General features: G+C 37.3%; 2 protein-coding genes across 4 annotated transcripts; one reads left to right on the top strand and one right to left on the bottom strand.

Moving 5' to 3' along the window:
* Positions 1-1,108: 1,108 nt before the first annotated feature.
* LOC117433442 (EKC/KEOPS complex subunit TP53RK-like) lies at positions 1,109-3,701 on the bottom strand. Its single transcript, XM_034055709.3, has 2 exons — positions 3,278-3,701; positions 1,109-1,727 (listed from the first exon to the last, which is right to left on the bottom strand). The coding sequence occupies exons 1-2, from the start codon at positions 3,501-3,503 to the stop codon at positions 1,249-1,251; spliced, it is 705 nt and encodes a 234-aa protein (XP_033911600.2). The 5' UTR covers positions 3,504-3,701; the 3' UTR covers positions 1,109-1,248.
* Positions 3,702-4,126: 425 nt separating this feature from the next.
* Positions 4,127-12,357, top strand: LOC117434165 (solute carrier family 2, facilitated glucose transporter member 10-like). 3 transcript variants are annotated; one of them, XM_034056778.3, is made up of 6 exons: positions 4,127-4,429; positions 6,131-6,220; positions 7,439-8,776; positions 10,236-10,358; positions 11,030-11,165; positions 11,974-12,357. In XM_034056778.3, exons 2-6 carry the CDS (start codon positions 6,217-6,219, stop codon positions 12,062-12,064), a joined length of 1,692 nt encoding a protein of 563 aa, XP_033912669.2. In that variant the 5' UTR covers positions 4,127-4,429; positions 6,131-6,216; the 3' UTR covers positions 12,065-12,357. The 3 variants fall into 3 exon arrangements, with proteins under 3 accessions (XP_033912669.2, XP_058860169.1, XP_058860170.1); XM_059004186.1 differs by having other exon boundaries at positions 4,127-4,293; XM_059004187.1 differs by lacking the exon at positions 4,127-4,429 and adding an exon at positions 4,974-4,997.
* Positions 12,358-12,767: the final 410 nt, after the last annotated feature.

The following is a 12,767-nucleotide window of genomic DNA, read 5'->3' on the forward strand; positions in this document are numbered from 1 at the left end:
ATGAAATGCTATTAAATGTGTTTTGCTAATTTGTAACGGAATATCAGTCATGGTGGAGCTACATCAAAACCTGCAAAGAAATAGATAGGCCCTACAGAGCACAAGCTGCATTAAAAAAAATAAAAAAAAAAAACTCCATGGCAACCGAAGGTTAGGATGCTTTAAAAAAAAAATCTATTGTATTATGGATTAATTGGTAAACTAGAAAGCAACATATTGAAAATTAGGTTGGAAAAATGAGTTCAACGACCCATTCTAACTACGTTTGCCTGAACTCATAATAGGTGTTTCTTAATTTCATTTAGTCACGAAATGTGTGTAATTCAACTTCTAGCTGGTGGAAATGCTTATTTGGAGTTGTGTGCTGACTGAAATAATTACAATGTGCACTAAGCTCTATAAAACTGGAAGAAAAAAAAGGGTCAGTGCAAAAAAAAAAAATTATAAGGAAGGCTTTTAAGCCTACCTCAGTGCTGTGTCACATAACCAGTTTGCAGACAGACAAATTTCGCAAAAACTGCATATTTTTTTCTGTAATTGGCAACATTAGGACAAAATTATCTGCAAACAGTTACCAGTGAGTGTTCTCGGTGATGACAGTGGAAAATAGAACCTTACATTTTCGAAAAGAGAGAAATATTCAAACAAGTGCATTTGCATGGTCTCTTTTAAAAGAAAACATGTTTTGTATACACCTTTACTTTATCAATTTTATTTCTATGAGATAAGATTGGTTTTAGTTGACCAGTTGCATAAGACATGGTGCTCAAATGTTGGCTAAGGTGTGATACATGGCAATACATTCCATCCAAATGAAACAGTACTTAAATCCTGGTCCAAACGTAATTCCTATATAATCAACATGGACTTTTATCATTCTAGAGTTTAAAGATGATCCCCTACTCATATCAGTCTCATTGCTGGTATCCAGGATACAGGATCAAGTTGAATGGAACATGTTGTGTAAGACAGTTGAATGTACTATGCTGTATAAATACACACCCACCTGTTACTGCTATAAAAGTTGCATAAAGCAACTATTGCATTAAGATGCAATTTAATTTAATCACCCTCAATATTCCAAGAAACACAGCAGGAACAACAAACACACAAAATAAAATGTTTTTTATTGTCAAAGACAAGGTTCACAATATAAACAGTGCTCCTAAATCTCATCCCAGCTGTCTCAGTTTCTGATCAGGTTACAACTTTTTCAAACCATTAGTGACACCAGTCTTCGAATCTTCTTCAGCCCACCATTGATCTTTTCCTTCCTCTCAGTCTCACTTCATCCAGTTTTTTAATCACAGGTGCAGACTTCTTTGATGAGACTGTGTAGCTTTTAAGTAAGGTTTCAAACACTGACTCTGTGTTTGGGTGGGTGCTAAGGAATGCCTTTTCCAGAACGTAAAGGTCCACTCCTTTATCCTCAGGCAAAGCTGAGATGTAACTTAGTCCAAAGTCAATAAGCACCAAATCCAAGCTGCCACCCTCCACAGCAGTCCTCAAAAGCATGTTGGATGTTGTGAGATCCCCGTGGATGACGTCTTCTTCATGCATCTTTGCCAGGATCTGCCCCATCCTCTCGGCTAAGCTGTGAAGTTTTTCCGTGTCTGTTTTGGGTGTAGAGTGGATGTAGTCACGGACTGTAACAGATCCTGCAATTTCTTCAAGAAAAATGCAGTGTGTTGTATAGTCAACAAAATAAACTACAGGAGCAGCGATACCTGCAATGAAAAAGGGCACACATACAGAATATTAAAACCAAATGTTTAACACAAATGTAAGACTAGCTAAATCTATAAATAAATTGTGTGCATACCAAAAAAATATATTACTACAAGTTAACAAAAGTTGTTTATGTAGTTTGGATGACAAAATATAGATGAAAGTAAAGATACTACTGTCATATAGTTCAATACTCTGTGTGTTTGGTTAATGGTCCAGTCCTCTTGCAGTCAGACATGAAAATGATTCAATTCCATGGGCTGATCAGCTAGACAAGTGGCTTGACTTGCAAGGGCAGAATGTTCGGAGTGAAGGTTTCAGATCACAATTGAAGCTCTTCAGAGCACTGTACTACAGGCGCTGGACATACTGTAGCTGTGAAACAGCCAAGCAAACCGTTTACAAAACGACCTTCATATTTCTGAAAGCATGCTGTCAAACACCACGGCTGGCTTTTTGAAAAGGGGTTTTGCAACCTTGTTCAATACAATTCCATTAGTTGTCATGTGTGGTTTAATGCTACATGCAATATTTTTTGTAATCTGGTGAGCACATTTTTCCTGCCAGAGTTCTCTGAAGTTCTATGTTGTTTGTTGTGGGGTCTTAGTCCACTTCAGTGAGTTATTAGCTCGCGCACTGTTGCTGGTGATCTGGTGTTAATGAGCGATATATCAACTGGATGAGCCTATTGAAATAATAATAACATTAAAAAAATAAAATAAAATAAATAATAACATAGCTCCTGCTCACCAGATACTATCTCCTGCCCACGAGTTAATATCTTGCTGACTAAACACCGCGTTGTTGGCTTAACAACACTGCAAAACTGGTGTGGTTTTAGACATGCTAATATAGTGTTTATTGTATCCTCTTACTGTCTGGATCATTTAATCCGGTTACAAAAGAAAATGATAAAGGAATAATCCGATTCATGATTCAGGATTTGCGACTTAATTATCTTGATTTATCATGAATTATCCCATTATTATTGCGACCGACACATTGACGAGCGAGCCTAATCCTGCTTTTGCTCTCAGAAAGTGGGTGCAACTGCAACGCAAAACTCATCTCATCTACCAAAATGACAGTATTGCAAAGACAGAAAGAGAAATAACACAATAAGAGAAAACCAGGCTACCACAATCTCTTACAAATTAAGTACGCACTATTCGCGTGGATTTTGATTTTACCATGTCCCTTTAGAAGTTCCGTAGAACAGCGTCACTTTACTAGGAAAAAATAACACGTTTTCAAAGTGTCCAGTCAATGAAAAGAGTAAACAAAAGACACTTGCGAGAACATTATCAGTTGTTTGAATTGGTTTTCTAATGTGATTTCGCTTTGTTACTATATTATATTTTGAATGTTTTAACTGCATGATGAAATGCCACTGGGTCTGTGAAATCAGTCAAAAAAAAAAAAGACCGCGGCCCAACTGCTATAACTAAGTGTATACGGGTATATTTTGTTTTTGATGCGTTACTTTTTAAGTTGGCAAAGTCTGTTTGCCGCTTTACAATGCTTTCCCTACTGAGTCGTCTGAACGGACCTGCTTTCCTGCACCGGAGTATGGAGCGGACCTCCTGGGCCGTCCTACGGTGTGTGAGTTTTTCATCCAGGGTCGGGTGTCTGTATCGCCTGGGGAACCTCTCCTTCATGACCGCCGCTTTCCCCAGGAACTGCCCCCGGTAAACCCGAGCCTCGGCCCCCTGTTTTAGCAACTCCATCCCGCTGAGGAACTGCCGGGTCGAGCTGTTCTCTTTTTTGATATCCATCTTTTGCAGAGAAACGCGACAGTTACAATTTTTCTTGTTTTACTTTCCCCGTGTGAAAACGTGACGTGGATTCTTAAATATCAGCAACAAGAAGATGTTCCGCAACCAGCGTAGGGAGTAAAGTTGCGCATGCGCAATTCTGTTCAGTCAGTGCGTTGAAATGTTGCGTTTCATCCGTGTCTTATGCAGTGCACAATGTTTAAGATTGGACCGTACGTAGGGTAATCAATTGCCAATTTAAATACAGTATGGCACAATGCACCTTTAACTACAAATGCATATTCATGAGAATAGTAGTACTGTATACAACATTTGATGCATCTAAACAAATATCTGATATGTACTAAAATGTAGTGCACAAACAGAAGTTGATCATGGTCAGCCAAAAATTATATTACAAATCGATATTATATATATATAATCCTTTTATGTTTATTTTGTATATATGTGTTTGTTTTGTATTTTATTGCCTGTAACATATAGTTTTGTTGTTTTTTGGTTTTTTTAATATATATATATATTTTGTTTAATTATGTATAGTAATATATATAGTGTTCGGTATTTTTTTCAATTCATTTGTGAAATATAATCTCAATACTATATTTCATAAATGTACTTCTAACACGCCCCCCAAAGTTGAAGTCAGCCCTCTTGTGGTGGGTATTTAGTATTACACAGAACATGGAACTCGAGAACTACTAAGCAAGAACTTTTTGATGGGGGTACTGCCACGTTGGAGCAATTTCCTGGCGTCTTAAATAATAATAAGCTGATAGTGGGGTCTGTTCAGGTCTGTTCAGTTATGTTACAAAAACTTATAACGTCCAAGATGAAAAATACCATGTAAGCTAGTTAGCAGTGAATTTCTACGTGTTTTTTTTTTTATAAACAACACCCAACTGGTGTCCTGGGATATACAAAAAAAGGTGCGGTACATTCTTATAAAATGCAACTGCATATCCCGCAATCGTAACTGTTTACAAAACCTGTTCATATTTTGTTGTTATTCTTGATTTGTGGATGGGATACCTATAGCATTTAGAAGAGAACACTACGGTGACTGAGCTGGTTTAATGAGCCTGTATGATTTACTATAGGAAAAGCGTGTGTTGTGTTCTTTTGTTTAGTTTGAAGTATATTTTGGTACCGCGTTGGGAAATGTATATCCCGTACCAGTTCGGGTTTATGAACGGTTCATTTTCACTGTTTATTTTCTTTTAGGAGACATCATGGCAGCGGTTATGTGATTTGAAAACAGTCCACTGTAACATCATACCGTTATTCGATTCTTAACTACATACGTTAATTAATTAATCAAATTGAGTCTACACCCGTGCTGCACCGCAAGGAAACCCACTTTTGTCTCAGTTCCCAGATTTTGCCGGTACTGGTCACTGTGCAATTTGCTGGAATTTGTAGGGCGGTAGTTACAAGTATTCTTTCTATGGTGTTTACAAACAAACCGCTTGATCTTTGCTTTAATTCCTTCAAAAGGTAATTTATTTGTGGATTACACAATATGAATTTGTATTATTTATTTATGTTACTAAAACTATATAATAAAACAGTTATGCCATTTGGGCTGTTGTTTGTTGGGCCTTTACTGGCTTGAAATAAATAAATAATACCAATCCATGATTTTTGTGAATAGATCATTCAAAACCACAAGGGCACTTTTAGTCAATTGTGTACCTACATGGTGAATGACGTTGTTGTACATAAACAAACCGTCCACATTAATTCATATCTACCTGTTGAAACTTACATGAGTGTTGGGCGTCCTTCAGAAGACATGAGTTTATAGCCATTACAGTCGTAGACGTATAAGACAATTAAAGAAAACAAGTTAAATACAAGCATTTGTAATCAAAGAAATTCATCATGTTTTTTATATATAAAGATTATTTGATAGATTACTAGAAATTGCAGTGACTTTTGTCTGCGACTGTATATTGTACGACTGACAGCCTTTCTGTCATATTAGAACACCAAAATATAAAATAAAATACAATTACATAGTAATCCGTGCTGTCAGTTTTATTTGCCCTTTCTGCATGAAAATATGTTGTTGTTGCTGAAAAGACACATTTACCCAAATATCTATATGTATATTTGACAGAGGGGTACATTAAATACACCACTTCTTTCCCAGCGGCTGTGAAATTAAGTAGTTTTAAAACGCTGTTGAAACAGACGAGATCCATCTATATTTAGTACACTACAGTGCTGTTTTCAGCATGATGCTGGAACTGAATACTCTATTGCTATGGTAACCAGACTGTACAACCTGGAAGGGACACAGCATTTTTTCTATAGCACACGTTTGTATAATTTTAAGCTTTGATTGTAAGCCGGTTTTGTTCCTCTAGTGGTAAAGAACAGGGTCTCATTAAATTATAAGCATTAACAATTGATGGTTGCCATAGTTGCACATATCTCCTTAATATTTTTTTTTCACAGACCCTTTGTTGTTTTTTAATCTGAGAGTCGCCTTGCACTTTCATTTCTGTAGACTGATTTTGATCTTCTTTTCCTATTCGAGAAGTCCACACACGTGTGGAGTGCAATATCAGTAAATTATTAATTGTAGACTAATTACGTTGTGTTTTGCAATTATGTTATTATAGGCCTACCACGACTGACCTCTATTTCCATTCAAGACTTCACTCGAAATGCTTTAAAAGTGGCCTAGTTCTCAAACTCACAGAGCAACATGGGTAAGTGGCTTGAGTTTGCTGAATACTAAAATACAACAACAAAAAAACACACCAAACGAACAATACAGTGACAGGTCATTTTCACTGGATATTTTGCTTTTAAATTGACTGATAAAACAGTCGTGTGTTTGTTGGTTATGCAAAATACTATTTTATTAGGGCAGCTTTTGCTTTGTTTTTGTTACAGTAACATGTAATTATTATAGAGTTGGCTGTTCTTAATTCATGGTCTTTGTTCTACTGTTGATAGTGAAATAATTGTAATTTGCATGTAATTTGATTACAAGATGGTATCTTGCACCATGAGCACAGTACAAGCAGACTAGACTGGTGCAGAAATAAAATGAGCTGTTTTTCTTTACCACAGTAGGCTATCTCTTGCTGAAGGACAATTAGCAAAGTGCACATGGTACTGTACATATTAAACAACTGACTTGCAAACAAATATAATTGTTCACCATCTCATACATTGCAAATAATTGTAAGCAGATCTAAAATGGTAGTCTGATGTGCACAAAACAATCCCTATACCTGCAGTTTTTTAGTGAGAGTTGTTCAATATGTGCTTTGAAAAACAATGCTGATACAGAAAATACAGTCTCTCAATTCATCTAAACAGTGGTGGAGATAATTGAAGTTTGATAACCAAGGTCATGACAGTCTGCATTGCATTCTCTTTAGTACATTTCAATGTAAAAAATATCTAAAATACCCAAGAGGGGCCTTGTTAGTCAATGACAGTGGTATGCAGATATAACAAGGTTTATATCCTATAGACAACTAGGGATACTGTACTTGTTAGACAATTAAGGTTGAGGACCACAAACCTAAAACAATATCTAATTAATAAACACAGTTGCAGTGTATTCCTGAACACCTTATATCAAAACTGAAAATAATAATGTGAGCCCTTTTTTTATAATGAATTGGCACACTCAATGTTTTCAATAGTATTGCCCTGCAATACATGTTGATTACACTGTAAAAGAGCCAAAGAAGAATAATGATGCGCTGAATGGTTTTCAGCAGTTTTGAGAAACTTTTTCTCTAATTTGTTCTCAAACTTATTGTTGACTGTTCAGTTGCCCTTGTGTTAATTTCTTTGTATTGATATATCAAATGATGTAGTAATATGTTCAAACAGCCTAATGACTGAGTCATATCTGAAGCCGCAGGGTGTCAGTAATTGTGTTTTTATTTTTGTTTTGTTTTTTTAAGGTGGTACCGTCCTGGTTCTGTCCTCAACGGTTTCTGTGTTGGGCGGATTGGTATTCGGGTATGAACTGGGTATCATCTCGGGGGCTCTGCTTCAACTGCAAAAGGAATTCCACCTCGGCTGTTTCCAACAGGAAGTTGTTGTGAGTGCCCTTCTCTTTGGAGCTCTTTCAGCCTCTCTGATTGGTGGAGTCCTTATTGACAGTTATGGCCGAAGGAATTCCATACTGTTCAGTAACCTGCTGGTACTGGGAGGCAGCTTGACGCTTGTATTTTCCGGCTCCCTTGTTTCCTTGGTAGTTGGACGGATCACTGTTGGCTTCGCCATGTCCATTTCCTCCATGTCCTGCTGCATTTTCGTCTCGGAGATGGTAAACTCCCAGCGCAGAGGAATGCTGGTGTCTCTGTATGAAGCTGGGATCACGGTTGGCATTCTCACATCTTATTCCCTGAATTATGTTTTTGCTGATACCACAGGCGGGTGGAAATACATGTTTGGATTGGCCATCGCGCCTTCTTTAATTCAATTCATCTGTATTCTCTTCCTACCCCCCAGTTCTGAGACCCCCAAAAGTGTTAAAGTGGAGGAACCTGCCCACAGCGGACTCATGCAATTAACTAGAGTAGAAGAGTCGGAGGACCCTGTAACACTTGTGGACACTGGGCAACAATACAGCTTCTTGGATCTCTTTCAGACTAAAGATAACATGAGGACCAGGACACTAATTGGGTTGGGTCTTGTACTTTTTCAGCAGTTTACTGGCCAACCCAACGTGCTGTTCTATGCTTCAACTATCTTTCATTCAGTGGGTTTTCAAAGCACTGCTTCAGCGGTTTTGGCCTCTGTTGGGCTTGGAATTGTCAAGGTTGTGGCCACGTTGGTTGCCATGAGCTGTGCAGACAAAGTTGGCCGGAGAGCGCTCCTGATTGGCGGATGCATTGTGATGTCAGTGTCGGTGACTGCTATTGGCCTTTTAAGCCAGCATGCTTTGCTTCATGTCAAGAAGACCTGCGATGCTGCTGATCATTTTAAAAGCAATCTTTCTTCAAAGACTTCTCTCAGTGACCCCACAAGTTTAAATACTTCTTTTTATCCCATTATGAATCCGAGCATTAACAGCTTTAAATGGATGAGCAGCGGTGAGAATATCAGTTCTTTGAGTTTGGGGTCTCCAGATGGCTCACAGCCTCATGCTGTGCCTCCGTCTGCCCTGCTGGAAGCTCAAGTAGAGCCTGTAACTCCAAAGCATGGCATTGCTGGAGATCATGGGGTATTAAACTGGATCACCTTGTTAAGCATGATGGCATTTGTAAGTGCATATTCGGTTGGCTTTGGACCAAGTAAGTATTTCACTTAGGTAGTTCACATTCCCTAGCTAGTTATACTATTCACAGTTTACATTCCTTAGCTAGCTATTCTATTCAGTTATACTGTACACGTAGACAAGTTCACCAGCCAATCAGCTTGCAAATAGCAATGTAGTTATCTAATGGCAAACATGCTTTACAATGCTAATATTTGCCCTATTGTGGGGGGAATAAACACGATAAACCTCAATTTATTGAAAACAGATGATCCCAATCAAACTTGTTGATTTCTTATGGCTAAGAGCTTGCAGGGCTTGGCTGTCTAACAACCTTGTAAACAGGCTATAGATCTGTAAAGAGGGAAGGATTTATGATACCATTTGAAACATGCTTTGCCGTTTTCTTTCAGTTTTGTATAACAATGAAAGGTTTATAATAAAACAGGTTAATAAGCTTTCAGGGCGTTCAGTGTTTACCTTCAGAGAATATTAGCAAACAAAATCTAGGTGTGTTTTACTCCTTAAGCAAACTGACAAGCCTGATAGGTGCCCAGTAAGATTCTAGAAGCTTGCAAAACTTTTCAACTAAAATCCCTTGCAAGACAGAAACTTTAGGACTTACACAAAATTGCTTAAATCGTGTTTCAACAACTGGCAAGCAAGCATGCAAAATCTGCTTATGAATCGAAAGATAACGACAAATCACACGCTGCAGTACCTCTTCTTGTCACACTGATCTAACCAGGTCTGGAACTTTTTCCTTGTATTGGGAGTGAATCAAGGAAACATTCTGCAAGTGTTTGCTTTTCTTAAAGATTATATTATCCGGATAGCTGTGTTGTTGTTTAATCAGACCAGACACTTGCTTTATGATCAATAAAGCCTGCAGGTAGCCCTTATGAGTCAGTCTTCTGTGCACTGTGTTACATTTGAACACTGCAAACTAATTATGTCCTGAATTTCTTTCCTGGAACCTCAAGGTAGTGAGTCAGACACAGAAACCAGTCATGTTGCTCTCAGATCGATTTTACCCTGTGTAGGGGGTATCGGTGGGTGGGCACTGTTTTGGAAGTGGCAATGCACAAGGAATTGGGGATCATTTTGTAGGGGGTAATTTTCTTTTAAAATTACACATTATGCTGCTGCACTAGGGCATTATAGAGCACTATATAAGATCAGTCATTCCACTCAAAACAACACAAACTGAATGAAAATTGATTTTTTAGTATTCAACCATTGATACCGATCCGTTATGCTTACAGAATGTAAATGAAGCACATTATGAAGACCTTTCTGACATTACCATGTGAAAGAAAAGTACAAAAACCAAGACTTCTGAAGCAGAATTCCACCGGGAAGAATAACCTTGGTGACCTTGATAGAGATGGCTGCAGATAGACTTCACAAGCACCAAACAGTGCACTGCAGATACCTTCAACAGCACCAGTCCCTTCTAACTATGGCTTTCTCTCTCTTTCTGTGTTCTGATCTAGTGACCTGGTTAGTATTGAGTGAGATATTCCCTGCTGGATTAAGAGGGAGAGCATTTGCATTCACCAACTGTTTTAACTGGGCAGCCAATCTGATTGTCACGTTAACTTTCCTGGATGTAATTGGTAAGTTTACTGTACGGTTATAAACAACCTTCTCGGATTCTAAGCCCAATTTAGCCTTTTCAGTACCTTTAACAAGAGTTTTTGTCATTTTACGGTCTTTCCTAATGTTGTTAAAACTGTTAACGGTATGTAAAATTGTGGTCACTGGACATGATTGGGGAAAACCAAACCTTTTTCAATTTGAATATTTGTATTTAAATATATATTATGAACTCATCAAGCTATTTTCATACCCATGCATAAATATACCATCCAAACCTGGAATGATGTAGCAGTATTACATAGCAAATACAAATACAGGAAGACCTGATAATAGGGAAACTTGATATTTAAAATACTGAAAAAGGTCACTGGACGTGTTACTGAAAAAATCTATTGTTAAATAATGGAAAGGAGAGAAATGTCAAATCTTGGTCACATTTTTTGTAATAATGGAGTGAGTAAAATATATTTAGGAAAAAAGTAATTGATAAACGGAAAACGCACTATTTTAATAATTAGCTACAATGTTTGATAGTGAGTTTTCAGTTTATCAGTTGCTTTTCTTTATTAAGTGTTTCTAGTGATTGATGAGCATCCTGTTGGATCCCGACTCTCCTTGCATATAGAGTTGTTTGTGTGTATTATATGTAATATACGCTATGTGTGTGTGTCTGTGTTTGGTTCCATAGATGCATTGAGTCTGTCTTGGACGTTCCTGTTGTATGGAGTGATCGCAGTAGCTGCTGTTGTGTTCATTTACCTCTTGCTTCCTGAAACCAAGGGAAAGTCACTTGAAGAAATAGACAAAGAGCTTTCTGGAAAAAGGTAAGTATCTCCTGTATAAAATACCACAAGGTGTGTGTCTGCTGGTTTAAAGGTGCTGTGCTTTATACAGGCTGGGGAAACTGAAACAAAGAGACCTGGGGTTTTGTGTGTTGCTTGCAAATTTATCAAATCAGTACTCTCTCTTCATCCTGGTATAATCTGAACAGTGTGGACATTGCAGTAGCTATAGAAACCATCACAATTCTATTAGTAGCATGTAAGGCATTATTGCTGGGTTTTCATTAAATATGAAACAAAGACAAACAAGGTTTATTTAGTATAGTACAGATTCCGATCAGCACAGTATAAATAATTCATCCCAGATTTTTTCAGTGGGAACTTGGTCAGCAATCATTTTACATCTGCAGTATCTAATGGTTAGCAATGTCAAAGGGTCCTACTGTATTAACATTTAGGAAGACCAATGTACATTATATACAAAAATCTGAGATCAGTAAAAAAAAAAAGCTAGTATTTACTGCATGGTTAAAATGTTTTGGGGTGCAGTGTTCATAGGATTGAAGTGCTTTTCGTTGCTGTTTCCATGTTTTCTGTTTTTATTAAAACAGAATTCCTGGTTCAGCTTGTATGTGCTTCAGGGTTTTTTTTTAAATGCTAATTATTTTATTCTATTCAGTCAGTTCTCAGTGCAGCTAAGTGGTATTACCCTACATGTATTTTATCAAGCTAGTTAATGCACATTTTCTGTCTCGTTTAAGAGCTTAGTAATTGGGGGTCAGGAATAGCACTCTTTAAAGAAACCTTTATTTTCTGGAAAGGTTAATTGATAGTTCTGTTTATCTTGCAGGTTGTTTCAAAGAGGAGTTTTTTGGAAATGTTTTAGCAGGAAAGTAATTTCTTCAGCAGGATATCAAAGAGTTGAACTGTCAATGGAGTAGAAGCCACAAGCTGGCTTTGGCTGATTTGTACTCTTTTTTTTTTTTTTAAACGTGCAATTATTTTAAATACATAAATGTCTACAAATAGTATTTGTATGTGGTGTTCTGACTAACTTTTTTTTTTTTTTTAAATATTGAAATGTGTTTTCTTGTTTGTATAATGAATATTGTACAATATATTTGAATTTGTGCAGATGTCATGTCAGGACCACAAAATAAAAGTTTTCATGCAAAATGTCACTTGCTACGGTTTTACAAACAGAATACAACCAAATCATATACAGTACTGTGCAAAAGTTTTAGGCAGGTGTGAAAAAATGCTGTAAAGTAAGAATGCTTTCAAAAATAGACATGTTAATAGTTTACATTTATCAATTAACAAAATGCAAAGTGAGTGAACAGAAGAAAAATCTACATCAAATCAATATTTGGTGTGACCACCCTTTGCCTTCAAAACAGCATCAATTCTTCTAGGTTCACTTGCACACAGTTTTTGAAGGAACTCGGCAGGTAGGTTGGCCCAAACATCTTGGAGAACTAACCACAGTTCTTCTGTGGATTTAGGCAGCCTCAGTTGCTTCTCTCTCTTCATGTAATCCCAGACAGACTCGATGATGTTGAGATCAGGGCTCTGTGGGGGCCATACCATCACTTCCAGGACTCCTTGTTCTTCTTTACGCTGAAGATAGTTCTTAATGACTTT

Source organism: Acipenser ruthenus, chromosome 29 (assembly GCF_902713425.1).
Source record: "Acipenser ruthenus chromosome 29, fAciRut3.2 maternal haplotype, whole genome shotgun sequence".
In the NCBI taxonomy this organism is placed as follows: Eukaryota; Metazoa; Chordata; class Actinopteri; order Acipenseriformes; family Acipenseridae; genus Acipenser; species Acipenser ruthenus.